We start from the raw sequence: 21511 nt of genomic DNA, 5'->3' as shown, positions 1-21511 counted from the left end.
GATATGGTAAGCCTTTGGGTTCTAAATCGTAGTTTAGAACACATGTTTTCCTGTTACGTATTGAAAATATTTAAAAATGAGTTTTCAGTTTTAAATTGATATACTTTACCTTTTTCTATGGTGTACTGTTAGGCGTCTCTTAGTTATTTATGCACAGCTTCTCTCCGATGACTTTTTACAGTTGCAGATGTACAGACAATATGTTTTGGCTGTTAACTAGGTTAAAGGAAACAAGTGTTGATAGTAGATATACTTGATAGTTACTACGAGATATTTGATTTTAATGTCCTTCCCACTCATGACATGTGAAAAGACATAAATCACATAAGGTCAAGAACATTGTCATATATAGTTTGCAGTAGCATTGCAGTAGCTTTTAGTGTGCTTCCATACTTTTTATGCACTTCCATACATTATACCTTTTTATCATATGTATGTTTTTTTTATTGAATGTGTTTTCGTATTCAGTATATTGTAGTTAGGAGTAAATCTTACAATCTACTTTAGTTATTATAATTTTGTTGTACCATTTTATTCAGTTTAGGCAGTATATGTGCTGTATACATCAGTGACCCTACCTTCAAGTATACCTAGATTCGACCCCTTATATATAACCAGTATTTATGATAGTTTTGTAATATATATATACATATATATGTATCCGTTTTTAGAGCCTATTATGCTGCTTTTGCTTGGATCATTTCTCTTTCAAATGTAATGTTATAAATAGTATGACACAAACCTGTTTCCTACAAGGGTTTAATTAACCCATATGAACTATGAGCTGAGATGTAATAAAATACATCTACGTTATTTATGCATATAATTTGCATGTCGGGAAAATTATAATCGGTCTGGCTTATGGAGAATCACATCTGGTTTATATTGACCTTGTAATCAAGATATCATCTTCTGCTCATCCAATGGTCAGATGTTTGTTTAGACAATTACGACACCGAAAATTTCTTTACCTCCAGAAAATTTGCACATAATAACGAATGTCACATACTTGTTTTATTGACAAAGAAGAATCAGGTGAGGTACTTGGCTGTCCTAGATGTATACAGTACACAATTCTGCTTTATTTTTGTGTTTTTAATGTTTGTGGACTATTTCTCTCTGCTTCTTTCTGTACAGTGATTTCTTGCACTACGGTCCCCGCCCCAGGAATCAAGGTAGTCTAGATGAGCTAGACAGTGCCAGTAATACCGGCTCAGCTACCCGAAATAATCCAGATGGGCTGACAACTCCCGATAACTGCAGTGTCTGTAAATCAATACCTACTCCAGTAGATACACTGCCGAACGATCGAATGATGGAGACAAAGTGCAACATGAGTGTAGGTTCATGTGTTCAGGCGATAGATAACCACGGGGAATGTAGTAGCCTGTCGCAAATACTGACTCACGTTTGTCCCTGCACTTCTGCTACCTCCAACACCCCTCCTGACAAAGATTTGCATGATTGTAACAATGAGACCGAAGTCAATGCGCAGTTAGTCATTAATGAGCATATTGGCATGTCCACAGCTTATAACTGCATGCAAACCTCCCCTTGTGAAATGTCATCTGCCTCCAGCTTGTCACCTCAATCCGTCCATCAATTTCCCACAAGGTCAGACTCGGAACAATCAGAAGACACACCTGGCTTTATCACAAAATTTCAAAGATACCCCCATCGTGGAAGAACCAATTCTGATTCTGCATTGTCCGCATCTATGACAACTGCTTCGGTAACAGGAACGTCAGTATCATCGTATCCAGTGGGCAAAACCACAGAAAATAATGTGGCATTAGCAAACGTTCCTGATACTGTAGTTTCATTGCCTTCAACAGAAGACCTTACAAAGCCCTTGACTTCATCGTCGCTCAAGTCTTTGTCAGACAATAGTGAATTTCCACCTAACAATATCAATACAGAAAGTTTGAACGTCCTGGTTGAAGATTTTACAAAAAAGATAGATTCGCTGTCTAGAGATGAGAGAACTGATGGTATGCGTTTATATTCCATCCCAGACAGAGAACAAGGTCGCAGCTTTGACAAAAGCACACCTGAATCTACATCTCAATCTGACGTGTCCGACACAGAAAATGACCCCCTTTTATCAGATATGTCCCCAGAGCAACCAAATCAACTGTATCCTTCTCTAGAGCCGGAGGCTGTCCCTCTGCTAAGTAATGACAACAATAACAATGCTGACAAATATGATATACCACGTGCTGAATGTAGCAGTAACTATAGCAACAAGAGTTCATTTGATTATTCAACAAACGACACCGAATCCGACAGTGGAAGTGATCGACTGTTAAAATCACGTGATCGTGGTGCGCCAAGACGGCTAACAACAATTTGGAACGGTGGTTCACGAAAGAAACCTGGTGAAGCTTTGCCGCCATACCAAAATCAACCGAAAAGTGAAATTGAATCTCCAGAAGTGGAGGTTGTTCGTCCAGGTCGGCCCAAATTGACGCGCCAAGCAAAACTACAAAATCCACTAGAGGTCGCTCAATTTGACTCGGGTGTTATTGAAGATACGTGCTCGGCTTCAAGTGCTAACCCAAGCATAAGAGAGGATTCTTCTCCTGTGCTTAGAGAGAAGCAGAGGAAGCCAAGAAAGTTGCACAAATTACAGAAAAGGAACTCTGATACTCGTATCAGCAGCAGGGGTAGTTCATCGCCATCCTCACATAGGTCTAGATCTTTGCCACGAACAATGACAGACAGTAACGCCAGCAAAGATGGTAGTAAAACCACCAGTTCCAATGACATATCCGATGTTCCTGGAAAGGAACGCACATGGAAGGAGACTATTTTATAATTAATCCGCTCTTTCCAAAACTTTTCTTACCACTCTCATAACCTATAACCATGGTAAAGTGGACTATTGTGAACCACAGCGATAAAGAACATGTATATGAATTTTAGCGATATATATATTTGATATTGCTATATTTAATATGAGTGACTTTTTTTTATGAATTTTATGATGGTCTCCAGTCATGGTTGTTGGAATGAGAGAGTTTGCTAGATCCATACTAAGTATCTATTTTCAAAGTTTAGATGTTTGAATGTGTTTGTTTATGTTTATTTCCCTTTTGTTTGTTTTTGATGTTGTCTGTGTGGAATGGATTATTTGTCCTTTTTAAATGTACATGCTTTTTTTGGAAGCAGAACTAATAATATGACAAGTGAATATCGGCTCTTGAAGAATCTCATTTCTGGCGAAAATCTCAAAAATAAGATGAATTCCGTTTTATAATTTCCACCTACAAAAATAGAATGCTTAGATGATAAGTATGTATGTATATCTTATTGTTATCAAAAGATAGACATGTTATTGAATATCAACTTTTTTTCTGAAATGAAGCTATTTTTAAGTTAATCAATTAGTTTGGATTAACAAAACGAAGATGGTTAAGGCATAAGCTTATGTAGTTCTGGCTGAATCTGATACTAGTGAATTGTGGTCATAATTTGTTTGCTCAACTTCTGTAACTCTGAGTCATGTATACTTGTCAGTGACGACCGGTTTGTTTTCATATCATACTTAAATCTAGAAATTTAATTAACTGCTCAATGTTATCATTTATTATTGTATTCATGTTTTTGACTGGAAAATTTGAAAAAAATACCCAATAGGTAATATTTGTAGACGCGGATATTCTATATCATATATTCTTGGTTTCAAACTAGTTAATATAACTGTCACAGCTTTCATATTTATATTATTTTCATCCAAAAAGAAATAATATCATTTTTTTTAAATGTTTCAATATTGAACTGTTTGAAAAGGCATCTAAAACGAAATTGTAAGTGGAACTTTATTGACGAAATAGAAAGTGTTAATATTGTTTTCAAAATCATTTGAAATATAATCGTTATGAAGGACATGAATGAAAAGCTTTTTTTTAAGTATAATACAGGTGTATATACAGTAGTCCGTTAGTCCACTCCACAGGAGTTTCCTATTAATTAAGCTCTGGCAGTACTAGGTAATTCCGATAAATGTAACATATGTCTTCAGGTAATGAATGACGTGGGGAACAGTGTTTTGGATATACAAAAGTCAAACAAAATTAGAGATTTCCTTATCTCACTAGGAAAAACCACAATGAATTACTTGATAGGAAAGCATTTCCAATTATGTTAATTGTCCTAGAAACATCCTTCAGACTCTTCAGAAATAAATACTTTCACTAATTTTATATAAAAAAAAAAGGTTAGGATTTTCTTGCATGATTCAATCCCAAGCATGCTAAATAATGCTTTGTTTGCCTGCTTCTTGGTTTTTGTAAGCAGAAACATGTATAATTTACAGGAATTTACTGCTTGTCTAAATCATAGTTGTGTTGCATTTCTGTGATTAACACAAACATTTTTCTTGATACTGATTAATTATTGCTGTTTTGGGTAATTTTCCATACCATATATAGACAGGACAGGTACTTTGATGTTGCAGTTTTGTACATGCAATTAACCTTTCGTTTGTGTATAATTAAGAGGTGTGGTCAGTACCATTCTCATGTCGTAATTCAAGTTAAGCGCCTTGTATACTTCTATTGTTGCGTTTCTGTCATTAATCGGTCTTGTTACCAATTCAACATTAGCATTGTTCTTGAATTATTTCGGAAGGACATTTCAAATACATATGTGTCCTGATTTGTTTTGAAACCATGCAAGACATCATTCATATCAACAACGAAGGGAAATATTTTGACATACATATATTGATATAGGTATACATCATGTCAGAGAGATAATGATAAGCGTCTTACCTACATATCGTATATTTAAGTGTTATCTTTTCAACATCTCACTTTCTTTGTAAAGACATTAGTATGCCATTATACACATCCTACTGGTTATATGCAGTCATGATTTAAATACCGCTTTAAAACACATTACCTCATGGTAAACTCCATGATGTGATAATCGCTTCAACGATTCCTCTTGTCATATGCATTATGTTTGTAGATGAAATGTAGATAGGTATTAATTTTAGATATATTTTTGCAAATCAAATTAAATTTACAATGATGAAAAACACATTGACAGTGTGTGTAAACCTCACTTCGTATTGTGTGTAAATAGCCATTTGTAAAATCATGTTTATTCGATGCTGTGAAGTACGTGATGGCATTTTATCCATTACATTTTAGTTTCTAGATGTAGATCATATGATTTGTAATTGTCAGTATTACTGGGCGTCAACAGAATATTGTCGAGCGATTAAGGAACATTTATTGGACAAGAAATGGCCGGTACATTTCTGTTGACTTTAACAGTGTAAACTGTGAGGAGATAAAACCTGTGTGCTTTGTCAGGCGAATGTTTTCGAACTGTAATGAGCACCATTCGTTTCTAAATAAATGAGATTGTTTCTCTTATCATGTTATCTTTGTTGTAAGACGTCTGTGATGTTGTTTTACCTATATGATGTAGTAAAATGACATAATTTAACAAATGAAAATATTATACATCAAAATTCTAAGCGCCTTCGTAACGTATTCCATACCATGGACTTTAAGCATGAACTTTGTCTTGTGAATCAATGTTTTTTATTGATTTAGATAAAAAATAAATTGTCAATTACCTCTTCCGCTGAACTCAGACATTTATCACTAACTTTCATGATAATTGTGTTTACCGAAGGGAACCTTTATGCAGCGAAAAGATTACTTACCTTTTGCATATGACGCTGTCTACTTGAAACAGTCAGACTAAGCGAGTCCGTGACAAAATGTTCTTACAGTCACTGGCTAATATCACTGGAACCAAACGTACCTTTTCTTTTTCTTTTTTATCTTAAGTTGATGAATTTATCATGTAGCAAATCTGTAAATTTAACGAAGAGCTTATAAAATAATTAAATTTCACATTCATATTCAACGGTGATATACCTTTTTTTCTAAATATTAACGGAATTAAACATGTCGTACATGAAAGCAGTGGCAAATCAAGATATTCTACCGTGTATCGATATCAACTCTTATACATATATCTGTAAAATTAAGTTAGAAATATCAGCATGCAATTAAATGCTTTCAAAATCACAATTTCTATGATAGTTAAACATGCGAACATTTTAAAAGAAGACTTTTTAGAAAGGCAGGTTATTAAAAACAAATGACTGAGATCATCAATTTTTATGTTAGTTTCATTTTGTTGTCACTGCCATAGCTACCACGATAGTCACTAATATGGAAGTGACCTATAATTGACCATGATGAATGAAATGAACATCGAAGCATTGGGCGCCGAATCTTTTACTCTTTTAATTTTCATTTGTAAAGCTAATTAAGGTTTCGGTAACGTGTCAATGTTAGCTTCTTTGTTGCTGTCCTGTATAATTAAAGTTGTCGTGTGTTGAACATATATAGCTTTAAGGACCCGATATAAATTTCAATCCCAGCCGTTCTAATCAACAATGTATTTTCAGTCAAGTCACATGATCTGCTTTCACTTCATGTGTTAAAATTGTAAAATCGCGTCATTTTTATCATTCTAAAACTTATGAAACTATTGAACATTGATATAAAAACGGTAGTCATTTGGGGGACGGAGGCAATAAAATGAAATAAATTGAAATATCTGCTGGACTCCTTTTGAATTTAGTCAGATTTTTTAAATATTGACGTCAAACGATACTCTTGCTCGATGTCGCTATCTCTTCATTGTAGTAAAGTTACATACATGGAACGCCAGTGTTACATGTTACACTCTGATATTACAAGTGTTCGTGATGGTAGTCTGTACTAGAGTAGTTCAACAGTGATTGTTGCCTTCACAACTGTCTTGATGGATCCTCTGGATGTGCCTCGGACAAACCTCCAGTGTGAACATATTGTAGCATCATTGTCTTGTGTGAAGTAACCATGGTTACAGGTATTTGAATGTACCGCTACTCTGTATCTGAACTAACTGGACCCAAGGTAGCACCGTGAAATCAGTTTTAATGGAAAGCTTCGGTTGTCTTGGTAACCTAGAGGTAAGGAAAATTCATGGTTTTGATTGGTTTAAAATTCCTTCTTTGCAAGCAAACCTTTTCTGCCATAGAACTGCGACTTCTGTCTTTTTTTCTTTCTTATCCAACCGGTTCTGACAGCCATTTCATTGGAATTTTGCCAAATTGCATGCCTCGGTAATGAGGTGCTTTGGATTTCATTGTCTTTCCGGAATATTGTATTAAGCTTTTTTCCTGTTATTGGTTGCTGCTCCACCGAACTTGCATGTGTCGATCAGTTCTGTTACTAGTATACTGTCCTTTAAGCCGGCTGCCTCGTATAAGCATGGGCTGTAAGGTTTCCGCCCTAGGATAGTTTTTTCATTGGCCTTCAGTATTGCCTCTTGCTCTTGTCACGGTTATTTGTATGTTTGAACATGGTTTTGTGATGATAAATTTTGGTGGTTTGTAGACTGACCAATGCTGTTTCCCGTTTACTCCTAACTCGCCTGTTCAGATTGTGACGTATATTCTAGTTTATATTCTTCTATTAGTCCGGGTCTATCTCTTAATACTGCTTGTCACAATATTTATTTAGTTGCATCTCAAAAGGGTTGAAGGGATTTTAAAAGGACATATCGGGAAGGAGTCCAAACTTGGCCCCCAAAACATTAACAAATTGCGAGGCAGTAGAGCATGTCAAACACGAAACAGATGGCGTTCCAGATATTTGGCAACAATTTCTAGTAAAATACAAAAGTGAGACAATGCAAATGACACTACGATGCGTTAATGGAAACTAGATTTAGCAGAATTGTGATCAACTATAATCTCTACTATTTTAATACTGAATGAGTTAAAAACATGCAAAATATCCGGTGATATATTCTCATTAATCCACCTGTGGGCAAGTAAACAACTTTTACAGTAAACCTTTGTGATTATATACAAATGAGGAGTCTATTTTTAACCCTTTTGCTGTATCTAAATTGGCACTTTTCAAATTCTTTTCATCTGGACTTTCTCAAAATGTTTTGAATAATTAGAAGCGATATGGCAAGCTAATCGCACCATCAAAACTCTGTCCAAAAGAATAGGATATGGTTATAAATGAAGAGAATGTAAAATTTCCAATATACATGGTGTCTATTGTATTCATTTGTCGTTATGAAATACATATTACGTTACTTTACCCGTTATTGTGTAATCGCGTGCTCTGAAAATATTTAGGATCAGCCATTAACCAGCCATTAACACCTGAAACAATGTTTCTTCTTTCCGAGGAATGATACTTTATATCTCCGACACAATTGGAATATCACCGACATTCTGCGCGCTCTTGTATCTATCTGCCTTTCTGAAATAGCCTCAAGGGAGTTTCTGACTTCATAGTAATGTGTTGTAGGCTTCTAACGACACCTACTGTGGGAGATATGTGTTTCTTTCCTGAAACTGTATTTAGATACAATGTGCCGTCGTGTATTCACAGAAACTAATCGAAAGTACAAGCTGATTTGGGAAACCCCTCAAACCTGGTGATTTATTACTATCCGAGCCCTATATTAGGTGATGATGGTTGATCTGATACACGTAGTGTGTATATTCTATTTATAGGAAAATAAGTTTTCTCTCCTCTTAGGTACACAGAGAAGTGTCGCACATGCAAATTATTTGTTCATTTAACTATCATGAAGATTACACATCCACATTACGATCACGATCTTTCAGGTATTGCCATTGTCAATGCCTCGCTCCACTTTGTTCTGGTTATAGTTGATTACCATGCCGTCTATATTGTATGGATACTGAATACTTGTCGCTATTAATGATTTTAAAGAGAGCATTAGTTTTTCTATCTGACCAAAATGCAGTTGTTTTTGATTTCACAGATACAATTAAAGTGTTTATACCTTTATAACCTTTTAGGGAAATATATGTACTCAAAGATGACGTCCGTTTCTGAAATTCCATATACCAAATCAATTTAACTTACCTGGAGTTTAAGATATTCTTATAAACGCGAAAATAGCTGAATACAGATGTTTGGTAATTGTGAACAACTGTTTGCAACTGATTCACAGTTGTTCGTGACCATGATTCACAGCTGTTCGTGACCGTGACCCACAGCTGTTCGTGACCGTGACTGTGACCCACATCTGTTCGTGACCGTGACCCACAGCTGTTCGTGACCGTGACCCACAGCTGTTCGTGACCGTGACCCACATCTGTTCGTGACCGTGATTCACCGCAGTTTGTCATTGATTCACAGCTGTTTGTCAGTGATTCACAGCTGTCTGTCAGTGATTCACAGCTGTTCGTAACCGTGATTCACCGCAGTTTGTCAATGATTCACAGCTGTTCATAACCGTGATTCACCGCAGTTTGTCAATGATTCACAGCTGTTCGTGACCGTGATTCACAGCTGTCTGTCAGTGATTCACAGCTGTTCATAACCGTGATTCACCACTGTTTGTCAGCTATTTGTCACTTGTTCAAAGCTGATTATATCTTTTCACGACTGTTTGTCACTTGTTACGTGTTCGTAACCGTGATTCACCGCTATTCGTAACCATCAATCACACGTTTGTCACTGACTCAAAGCTGTTCGTTAACATGATTCACAACTGTTTATATATGTCAATCAGCTGTTTGTCACTTATTCAAGGCTGCTTATATGTTTTCACAATTACATGTATTTTTTACTCATATAAACAGCTGTTTGTCACTGATTTACAACTGTTTGTCACTGACTCAAAGCTGTTTACATATGATTCACAACTGTTTGATGTTGATTTATAGCCGTGGCTTATTCAAAGCTATTCGTTAGCATGATTCATACGTGTCTGTCAGTGATTCATAACTGTTTGTTAGTGATTCACAACTGTTTGTTAGTGATTCACAACTGTTTGTCGGTGATTCACAACTGTTTGTCGGTGATTTACAACTGTTTGTCAGTGATTCACAACTGTTTGTCGGTGATTCACAACTGTTTGTTAGTGATTCACAACTGTTTGTCGGTGATTCACAACTGTTTGTCGGTGATTCACAACTGTTTGTCAGTGATTCACAACTGTTTGTCGGTGATTCACAACTGTTTGTCGGTGATTCACAACTGTTTGTTAGTGATTCACAACTGTTTGTCGGTGATTCACAACTGTTTGTCGGTGATTCACAACTGTTTGTTAGTGATTTACAACTGTTTGTCAGTGATTCACAACTGTTTGTCAGTGATTCACAACTGTTTGTTAGTGATTTACAACTGTTTGTCAGAGATTCACAACTGTTTGTCAGTGATTCACAACTGTTTGTTAGTGATTCACAACTGTTTGTCGGTGATTCACAACTGTTTGTCGGTGATTCACAACTGTTTGTCAGTGATTCACAACTGTTTGTCAGTGATTCACAACTGTTTGTTAGTGATTCACAACTGTTTGTCAGTGATTCACAACTGTTTGTTAGTGATTCACAACTGTTTGTTAGTGATTCACAACTGTTTGTCAGTGATTCACAACTGTTTGTTAGTGATTCACAACTGTTTGTTAGTGATTCACAACTGTTTGTCAGTGATTCACAACTGTTTGTTAGTGATTCACAACTGTTTGTCGGTGATTCACAACTGTTTGTCAGTGATTCACAACTGTTTGTCGGTGAATCACAACTGTTTGTCGGTGATTCACAACTGTTTGTCGGTGATTCACAACTGTTTGTTAGTGATTCACAACTGTTTGTCGGTGATTCACAACTGTTTGTCGGTGATTCACAACTGTTTGTCAGTGATTCACAACTGTTTGTCGGTGATTCTCAACTGTTTGTTAGTGATTCACAACTGTTTGTTAGTGATTCACAACTGTTTGTCGGTGATTCATAATTGTTTGTCGGTGATTCACAACTGTTCGTTGGTGATTCACAACTGTTCGTTAGTGATTCACAACTGTTTGTCGGTGATTCACAATTGTTTGTCGGTGATTCACAACTGTTTGTCGGTGATTCACAATTGTTTGTCGGTGATTCACAACTGTTCGTTAGTGATTCACAACTGTTTGTCGGTGATTCACAGCTGTTTGTTAGTGATTCACAACTGTTTGTCGGTGATTCACAACTGTTTGTCGGTGATTCACAACTGTTTGTTAGACAATTACTGCTGTTACTGACTTAAAGACGATTGTGACCTATAGCCAGCTATATAGAAATCGCTATTTGTCTTGTTAGTATGATTCTACAGTTGTATCACACCCATTGCCTTGTTAGTATGATTCTACAGTTATATCACACCCATTGTCTTGTTAGTATGATTCTACAGATGTTAGTATGATTCTACAGATGTGGCACATCCGTTGTCTTGATAGTATGATTCTACAGATGTGGCACATCCGTTGTCTTGATAGTATGATTCTACAGATGTGGCACATCCGTTGTCTTGTTAGTATGATTCTACAGATGTGGCACATCCGTTGTCTTGTTAGTATGATTCTACAGATGTGACACATCCGTTGTCTTGTTAGTATGATTCTACAGATGTGGCACACCCGTTGTCTTGTTAGTATGATTCTACAGATGTGGCACATCCGTTGTCTTGTTAGTATGATTCTACAGATGTGGCACACCCGTTGTCTTGTTAGTATGATTCTACAGATGTGGCACACCCGTTGTCTTGTTAGTATGATTCTACAGATGTGGCACATCCGTTGTCTTGATAGTATGATTCTACAGATGTGGCACATCCGTTGTCTTGTTAGTGTAATTCTACAGATGTAGCACAGCCATTTTCTTGTTAGTGTAATTCTGCAAATGTGGCACATCCGTTGTCTTGTTAGCGTAATTCTACAGATGTAGCTCATCCGTTGTCTTGTTAGTGTAATTCTGCAAATGTGGCACATCCGTTGTCTTGTTAGTGTATTTCTACAGATGTGGCACATCCGTTGTCTTGTTAGTGTAATTCTACAGATGTGGCACATCCGTTGTCTTGTAAGTGTTATTCTACAGATGTAGCAGACATGCTGTCTTGTTAGTGTAATTCTACGAATGTCCCAGATCCACAGATTATGCTTTGCATAAATGCCTTCCCCATTACCGCTGACGTTGGTTAACCCAAGAGAAAACTTTCTATTTCGAATTCCTTTGTAGTAATGTACCAATCAAACCTCGTCTGTTTTTGATAAAGTGATTTCCTCTTCAGGCGTTGTACATGTCTCAGAAAATCACTAATCTAATTATTAAGCTCTTCTATCTCTGTTAAAATGTTGAAGCGTAAAATGAGGACAATGCTGCCCGTATAATGCTGGCTGTTGCAAACAATATATGCTTGTCATGTATGCCTTCCTTTAACATGCAGTGCATGTCCTTTTGGCATGATCATCCTCGTCCGAAGCTTTCATGTATCCCATTTGTGTGTTAGCAATGTTTTGCTTGTTTCGAAAATAAATTGCATACACTTGAAAACATATCAAGATATCAGTCTATTGGCGACTTACAAGATACTATAGTCTACTGGCGACTTACAAGATACTATAGTCTACTGACGACTTACAAGATACTAGAGTCTACTGGTGACTAACAAAATACTTTAGTCTACTGACGACTTACAAAATACTAGAGTCTACTGATGACTTACAAGATACTTTAGTCTACTGACGACTTACAAGATACTAGAGTCTACTGGCGACTTACAAGATACAATAGTCTACTGACGACTTACAAGATACTATAGTCTACTGACGACTTACAAGATACTAGAGTCTACTGACGACTTATCAAGATACTATAGTCTACTGACGACTTACAAGATACTATAGTCTACTGGCGACTTACAAGATACTATAGTCTACTGACGACTTACAAAATACTATAGTCTACTGATGACTTACAAGATACAATAGTCTACTGACGACTTACAAGATACTATAGTCTACTGGCGACTTACAAGATATTATAGTCTACTGATGACTTACAAGATACTATAGTCTACTGGCGACTTACAAGATACTATAGTCTACTGGCGACTTACAAGATACAAGAGTCTACTGACGACTTATCAAGACGTTATTGACCGTTGCCGCAATAAAGCTCCAGTCTATCAGAAACCTGAAGGCAGTAAGGCATTTTCGGTGGTTTTTTTTTTTTTTTTTGTGGTTCATATGTAATCTCTACGCATCAATCGTTATAAAGTATGTAGATCATATATACTAAACGTAATGTAGAAAAACCAAGGAGTTGAGGGAAGGGAGAAATACCCAGTAGGCTTATATTGTTTAAATCAATTATAACACAATTTCTGTAGTTCGAAGGTGATGTACAAATGTTATTGGCGATGTATATATAATATAGGAGATGGATCAAGGATAAGGGCAATGATTTAGATCAGCGATATTCGAATGCAATATGCGATGTTTAAAAGCTGAAGACATATATAGATGCTTTGGGCGATAAAGAGTGATTGTAGGCTATATAAGACTGTAGATAATATGTTTAAGCTTTACGCGATATATCAAGACTGTATGCGATGTGTTTAAGCTTTAGGCGATGTATCAAGGATTTAGGCGATACATTTAAGCTAAAGGCGATATATCGATGATTCAAGCGATATATGTATACATGATATGTGATCTGTACTATAATGATGCGAGTTACTTTATCAATAAATATAAACATTTGTGTGTTAGGCCTATACACAGCACTCTAAAAGCATTGTGAAGCCCATACAACACATACTACAGACGGTGTACACACTGCTGTTTAGTGTGACATCCTAAACTTCCTCATTGGTATCTTGTTAAAGATTTAGTCAACTAAATCACCAAGCTGGTGAATCGATCGCCACCAATAACATCAAAATAAAACAGAGCATTATCTTCCTACTAAATGTTTGACACACTTCTACAAAATAAAATGTCTTGACAACATTGCTGCACAGCTGTCTGCTAGTTAGGGTAAAGGAATTTAGACGTTTCAGTGGTCTGTATAATATGTTTTCATTCATTCGAATGGTGTCATTGTTCGGAACATACAGATATACCAGACGTTGTTATCAAAATTATTTGACTATTTGGGGCTAGTGCACCTCCCCATCAAGATTTTAACTTTTTTCAATCACTTTGAATTTTTTTTCCTAGCCTCCAAGGCTTCAACAATTCAGGCCTTAAGCATCACTGACATCCTAGCATGTCGAAACAGCTGTATGAGGCAGTTTAATTCAATGTTTGGCTGTGCTGTATTATATTTCTAATAAAATTGCTATTCACTTCTTGTGTGTCGTTTGTACAATCGTCATAGACAAGCTGCACGTTACAATTCAACAGTGGATTAACCAACATACACGTGTGAATATGAAATAATTTATTTTGCATGGAGCCGAAGAGTTGTGTAGGTATTCATAAAATACATGTGTGAATTTAATAAGTAAATATATTGATTACGTTTAGTCAAACACTTTACCAAAAGGTTCAGCATTATACTGACGTCAAAAGAACAAAGCTGTGTTAAATATGACTTACTGTGTGTACGGAGGAAATGATAACTATTTACATATCAGTGCATATACTGAATTATCAGTCTTCATATCTTTTATTTACAGTCAGAGTGTGCGGAAGGACAGGGCTAACATGAAGAGAATGATGATGAAACGGTGTAGCTCTATGGAATCCATGGGTGTCGTCATTGGTAACAATGGTAACCAAGACAACGCTACTGAAACCTCCAGCTGCCACAAGACCACAGCGGTCGTAACCACTGTTTACGTGCCAGCGGAAAAGTGTGCTGAACTTTGACCTCATACTCTTTGTTGGTCATTGGTTTCTCAAGAAACCATGGATGTGTTCTTAACACACAAAACAAGTGGCAGTAGCTCTGAGAACGGTTATTGCCGAAAGGCGATTACAGTGTGTGTTTCTTTGTAATCTAAGACAGTGCAGACAATTTTAACGCACAGCCATATCAGCAATGTCAGGCGTTATATGACCTTATGGCATAATGTGACGGCATCAAGTCTCAAATCCCAACAAAAGTACTCCAAGGAAATCAAGATTGTCAAATGGAATACCGGATATAGTTCCAGTCACTTCGCTGATTCTATGGAGTTTAATCATATGTATGCCTGCATTCTGCATAAAATTACCAATCAAAGATTGAATGTCACAAATATCATAAATCGTGTGTTTATTGAAATTAATAACATTTTGTATTAATAGTGTAATTGAAAAAATCTGAATAATCATATTTCAACTTCAGACTGTTCAACCCGCCGTAATATTACAACATCCAGTGTATAAGAAAGATTATAGATTAATTTTATTAACATCCTGGGCCTCTCTCTTACTTAACCGCAAATAAATCAATATTTGTCACGTGCCCCAGACGTATATCACGTGATATGTCTTTATGAGTGAAATACCATTGATTGCACTTGTTATTTTTGTTTCAGTTTGTTGATCACACTTGTTTTTTCGTAACACTACTTTGGAAACATTTTGGAAATCGTCAGTGTGATGTAGTATAGGACATTGCAAAGAAGATATTAAACTTAACTTTCTGCTCAAACAATGATAATTGATGGACGATTGTTAGTATGCATTTGTGTTATGTTGGTTGTATCTCATGTGATGCATTATTTAAAATATTATGGTTTAATGGAAATTATTTTTACTGTTCGTCCATAATTGCAATTTGTTTAATTTTGAAGGTTGTATTTGTTCAATATATTTATGGATAATTATCACTAAATAAACTTAATATCCCTTCTATATCACGTGCTAATCCTAACCTGACAACATTAAGGTTAATTAAGGTTAATTACTACATATTAACAGAACTGTACATACAAGACCCTACCAACAGGTCACAATAACGGCAACACACGTTCATGCAAACGAACAATACGTGCTTAAATATGATGATGTTCAAAATTCAAATGAAAGTTGAAGCAGTCTTTTTTTACCTGCATATTCTATAATTGCTAATGATACATGTTATATATTCTTTTTATTATTATTTGTTTATAATATTTAACAATTTTAATGAAGTGTCCTTTTATCTACATGCTGAATATAAAGAGTACTTTCTTTAATGGACTTATTAAACATTATTGCTATAAACATCTAAGTGTTTCACGAGGTCCGTACATAATTATACCAATATTAACCAATTATTGTTAGGAAAGATAAGTATATATATATCCATTTTGTTAAACTTGATAGATTTTACCTCTATCATTATTGTAAATAAAAAGTTTTGTTGAGTTTGTTTTAATTTAACAATTTTTACATTAAATGTGTGTCCCAGTGTAAGATTGAATTACCTCAGATAATTGTTTTACAAGGTATGAAACGGTAAATTCTGGATCAACTGAACTTGGTTGATAGAAACACATTCAAGTCATGTATATCGAGTTCTACTTTTCATAGTTATTTCAAAAAGCAAAGCTTGCCGTCTAAACATGGGGTCATTTGGAAAATATGGCGACTGGTGAATCATTCCCGTATGTTACAATAACAGATACAAATTTGAAATGTATTTAACACACGTGTCTATCAGATTAGATGCAAAACGCCAAGGTCAGTTGTCCAGTCATTTACCGTTGCTAAGTTGTATATATTTACTCTGATGTATTGTGATATATTTCCAAGTCCCCATTTCCATTTGTGACTAATTAGTATTATTAATGACCGCTTATATGTATGTTGTCTGATCTTAATGTCCGCTCCTGTCTGTTCATGGTATACAAAGCCTCCCATGATTTGCTATCTAAAAATACTGCATATTTTAATGTATTGTTTCTTAAGATGGTAGCCAGTAATGTTTAATGTTGATATGTACACATAAATACCCACAAACCTCGCGAATTCAATACTATAAGCCATTAGAGAAATTCTGATAAATGTCACTAATGTAAGATTTCATACCTAGTTAAAGAAAAGGGTTAAAGTGAGGGAATTTCCTTTTAGTTTCTTGATGGTCGTAAAGGTTAAAGTGAGGGAATTCTCCTTTAGTTTCTTGGTGGTCGTAAAGGTTAAGGCGAGGGAATTCCCTTTTAGTTTCTTGATGGTCGTAAAGGTTAAGGCGAGGGAATTCCCCTTTAGTTACTGGACGGTTGTAAAGATTAAGGCAAGGGAATTCCCCTTTAGTTACTGGACGGTCGTAAAGGTTAAACTGGTGGATTTCGTTTAGTTTCTGAATGGTCGTAAAACGCCTGTCAGCGAAAAAAACTATCATCGTCTAAACCTACATATGACTAAACCTACATATGACAGAGTTCTGCCAACTAACATCAGTTCTCTCTGTCTTTTTAAACCTTACCTCACAATCCGTACGTCATTATCGAGATATCCGATTATCTCGATTGTATAAGCAATACTAAGAAAGTAATTCCATAGAAACGAGATAAAAAGAACACTTGATAGTCAGGGGGATGGATTCAGTACCCAGCATTCTTTTTAGCGAGCTGTCGTGTAATGCATTACTGTTGTACGGTCTCTAAAAGGACTCTTGTATCCTAGAATATATATACATACTTGCAATATGGTGTTAAATTCATGTTTACTAACATTTTAACCTAAAACATCGCTCATCATTCGATTTTATCGACAACTTCTGTTTTACACAGCTATGAAGTGTCGCGTATTGTCCTTGGTTTTTTATTCTCATGTCTCAAAGGTTTGCTGGAAATAACAATGGCTAGGATATGCTAGCTTCAAATTGACATTTTTAATTTTGTTTAGTCATGTCATGCATTTTGGTATCATTTAACATTTAAAACATAAAATACAAGACAAAGCATTACTTCAGTGTAAAAGAATTGCAGATATTTATGTAATACCCTATTTATCTAACTCTTCACAATTCATCTTTAATAACTAGGTCAACTGAGTGGTGACATTATTCTTACTTAAAATAGGCCATGTTTGGATAACTATGTCAACTATTTTTGTCTATATAGGTCACGTTCGGGTGGCTATTAGACTTGTGACTTGTCTGTTACATAGGTATTGGTCCTCGCAGCTGTATTGGCTGATATAAGTCACGTGTTTTATTGTCATTAACAGATATATGTACATAAATATAGGAGTTGTCCAATTTTATTTTATTTACATCTATGTACAAAATAAATCATATTCATTTCACCTTGTATTGCTTAGAAGGTCGTGGAGTTCATTCCCATTTATTTATTCCATCGGTTATTGTTTCCTCTCAATCCGCATTCGTGAATAAACTTTATCATTACTTAAACATTTGAAATGGATTATTTTCTTTATACTTTATATAGAGTGTCATTGTTTCTGTCATATTTTCTCTTACGTCTAATGATTATCTATAATACTGTTAATAAAACAGAATATATATAATACATTAACCGCATTTTCTTCTGCAATAACAATTTGATTTCTCCAGTGGAATTACCTACCCTATTTGATAATCACGTGCTCTATCCAAATGACATCGTTACCTAGGTTACCATACGTTCTTTGTCTTTCTGTATCACTATACACTTGTCTAATACTATTTTTTCTGTTTAGAAGTAAAACTCCAGTTTAAAATTATCTAACAATGATAGAACAGATACAGCAGACATCTTTGTTAATATAGCATATTAGGTAGTGCACCAAGCACTGTTGAATAATTAATAATATATACATATATTATATTGAAGTGTGAAATAGTATCTAGATGTAAATATATTATATCGTTTTGGGGTTTCATTGACGCCATGTAAAGCATGGCAGCTTTGTTTTAGTTTCTTTATAATCTCTACAACCAAATCAGTTTGCAGTTATCAACAAATCACTTCCTTACATCATTCGTACACACCAGATCGCCACCTGCTGGTGATGAACCAAATGTACAGCGTCCCCTAGTGGCGGCTATTCGGTTTACTCTTCCAAAACATCATTATTGCAAAGCAAAGGAGAGAATAAAATTTTGAAAAAATGATACTTTGTCGTTGTTGTTCTTATCGTGCCAAAGTATCATTGACGGTGTTTCTCTGTGTGTTTCATTATAAATGTTTATTAAAGCCTCTTTGCCATTGTATGTCAAAAACTGTAAAATTGAAAAGAAAAAATCTTATTTGACCGTCATCACAATGTGTTTAGATATATATTGTAATTATGGTCAACTAGTCATAAACAATCCCATATTTATGTATATTTCGTAAGTAAGGTATATTAATCATTGGCAAGTAAAACCAAATCCTGGGATCACTGAAAGAATTATTTACGTATTTGTGTGTCTGTTGTAAAATCTTAGTATAGATGTAGCTTTTTTGCTTGTATTAGTTAGCACTTTACATCAATATTAGATATATCGTAATTAACAAAATAGTCTCAAGGTTGCTGAAATATCAGTTAATTTGATAAAATTACCTGTGTAATTCCTCTGAACAGTTGACCGACAAAGAATTCGACGTCTAATACAAACGGTCACATGCACAGCAGTTGTCTGGTCGTCTTCTCCTGTCTTACAAGTTCACGCATGAAATGGCGGAATTGGCCCTCTTTTCCATAGATTTGGACTTGGGAGGTCGGACTCTGACTGATAAATGTAAATTTATTTCAATACCACATTGATAAACAGTATACCTGAACTCATTCCAATAACATCAATGTTTGAAGGTGCGATAAAAATAACAAGAAACAGTCCTTATATGTTCGCTAAGTACGATACCTTCCCTAGACACAGCAGTACAACGCTCCAGCATGAATACCTCTTCATAGAATTCCATGAATCCCAAGAGGTTTTCAAAAGACATGCACACATATGAAGAAGCACCTTGATGTACGCCTGGTCATGGACAAATCTACATTTAGCTATTTTGTCCTTCGTAATATTAGAGTCCACAGAGTGGAAACCCAGGAGTTGGTGTCATGGAAAATACTTGCTTGTTCGGACGGTGGAATTTGATTTCCAAGTCTGATTGAAGCAGAAGGGAAGATAACTTCAACTTCATATAGAATATTTTTATTTTCCTACGTCACATCTTATTTTAGCAGTAACTTCACGATAAAGTTCATTATTTTTTTTTTGTTAGGACTTGGAACAAGAGGAGGTCTACGACTAATCTGTCATGCGTTTAATCAAAAAAATATTCTTCTCTGCCCGAAATGCATCCTTGCATTCTTAATATATGACATAGGCTACCGTGCAGACAACTTGATTTAATGTTACTCCATTCAAAACGTGATTCAATATTCAGTCCTCAAGAACGACTTCATCGTAATTATGTTAAGTTTGACGATTACGTGTTACCGTTACTGAAATATTTACATGTTTGTCTCCACTGAACGATACATTGATGTGGTACATGTCCATCACGGTTAAACATCATCCAGGCTTTAAACACTTTATGACAACTTTACAGAGGCCATGTCATGACAATGATACTAACACATTCAGAGGTTTGTCTATCGGTTTGCATGTTCCTGGAGACGCATATCCTAGCAAGGAGACTGTTTATATTGCTTACTGAAGATAGCGACAAAGTTCTACATGTCAACTTTATATCAAGAATTGTCAATCTGTCTTTTTCATTTCTTAAACAAAGACAATACCAACATGTCAACAGAATCTTAATTTAAACTCCAATTCAGTGAAGTTCGAGCAAAATATTGATACGATGAAACTCGGGCAAAACATGAACAAAAGAAAGATTTACACGAAGACTCCCGAAAAAGTACAAAAAGGAAAAGGCCGGATCCCGATGACGACGCCCATCATGTAAGTATTTATCAATTCATGTAAATAATGTCACGTTCCTAAATAAGAACAAAGTAAACAATGGGAACGGAGCAACCCGGCATATTAACCAACATCAAACACTGCTTCAATGCTTTTAAATCGCATATAAATACTTCAAAATAGATTCGTATGTCCTAGACACTTTTTTACCTTCTAAGTGAACTTTCACGGATGATCAAGCTAAAGAATACATCAAATCTATCTAATCACGATACCAAATATGAACCTTTTAGAGAGCTTTGAGAAGGGTCAATGGTGTCAGTGAAATATAATGTAAATCGTAGATATCCATGGATTTTGCAGCGGAGTATGTCAGGCAGAATCAAGAAGTACTTTTTGTAAATATGATGCACTGCGTTCATCTTCAGGATGGATTTCAGCAACCAGGTTCATCCTTGTAAATTGAATAACAGGTAAAGATCAGAACAAGAAACAACATCACAAGTCTTTATTTCATGATTCAAAGACAAAACAACAAGAAGAGAATACAGATTGGAAAACAAAACTATTTGTTAAAAACCGAAGGCAAAACATGAATGAAAGATTTCTACAGTTGCCCATGATAAAGAGCACAGAGAATAAAACTTGGCGTTTATGGGTAAGGGTTTTCGTAGCCGTCGACACTTAACTAACGAGCATCCAACACATCAAACTTTACTTCCAGTCACTACCAAGAATCCCAAGAGATAATGATGACGGTCGTTTAGCTTTCTCATTTTCTTCAACAAACAAGAATTTTCCATCACACGATATTGGCAACACTTAATATGACTGTATGATTAACGATATAAAATTGAGTGAAGGAATGTAGCAAAAGAATATGAAAATTATAATGTAGTTATCAGA

The 21511-nt window shown here is 35.5% G+C and overlaps 1 protein-coding gene across 2 annotated transcripts in view; it reads left to right on the top strand.

Annotated features, from left to right (window-relative positions):
* The window catches only part of LOC132561194 (thrombospondin type-1 domain-containing protein 7A-like), a 125603-nt gene extending 106741 nt beyond the window's left edge, over positions 1 to 18862 (top strand). Inside the window, exons 25-26 of one of the 2 annotated variants that reach the window (XM_060225923.1) lie at positions 1138 to 1339; positions 14514 to 18862. In XM_060225923.1, coding sequence (XP_060081906.1) covers positions 1138 to 1339; positions 14514 to 14540 — 229 coding nt within the window. In that variant the 3' untranslated portion in view covers positions 14541 to 18862. Of the gene's footprint in view, positions 1 to 1137; positions 5388 to 14513 lie in introns of those variants that run through there. The other variant, XM_060225922.1, reaches the window with a different exon arrangement.
* Positions 18863 to 21511: the final 2649 nt, after the last annotated feature.

Source organism: Ylistrum balloti, unplaced genomic scaffold (assembly GCF_031769215.1).
Source record: "Ylistrum balloti isolate Yb309-2 unplaced genomic scaffold, AGI_CSIRO_Ybal_v1 Utg371170, whole genome shotgun sequence".
NCBI classification, from domain to species: domain Eukaryota; kingdom Metazoa; phylum Mollusca; class Bivalvia; order Pectinida; family Pectinidae; genus Ylistrum; species Ylistrum balloti.
Note: the sequence above shows the minus strand (reverse complement) of the source record. Positions and strands in the feature narration are given on the sequence as shown.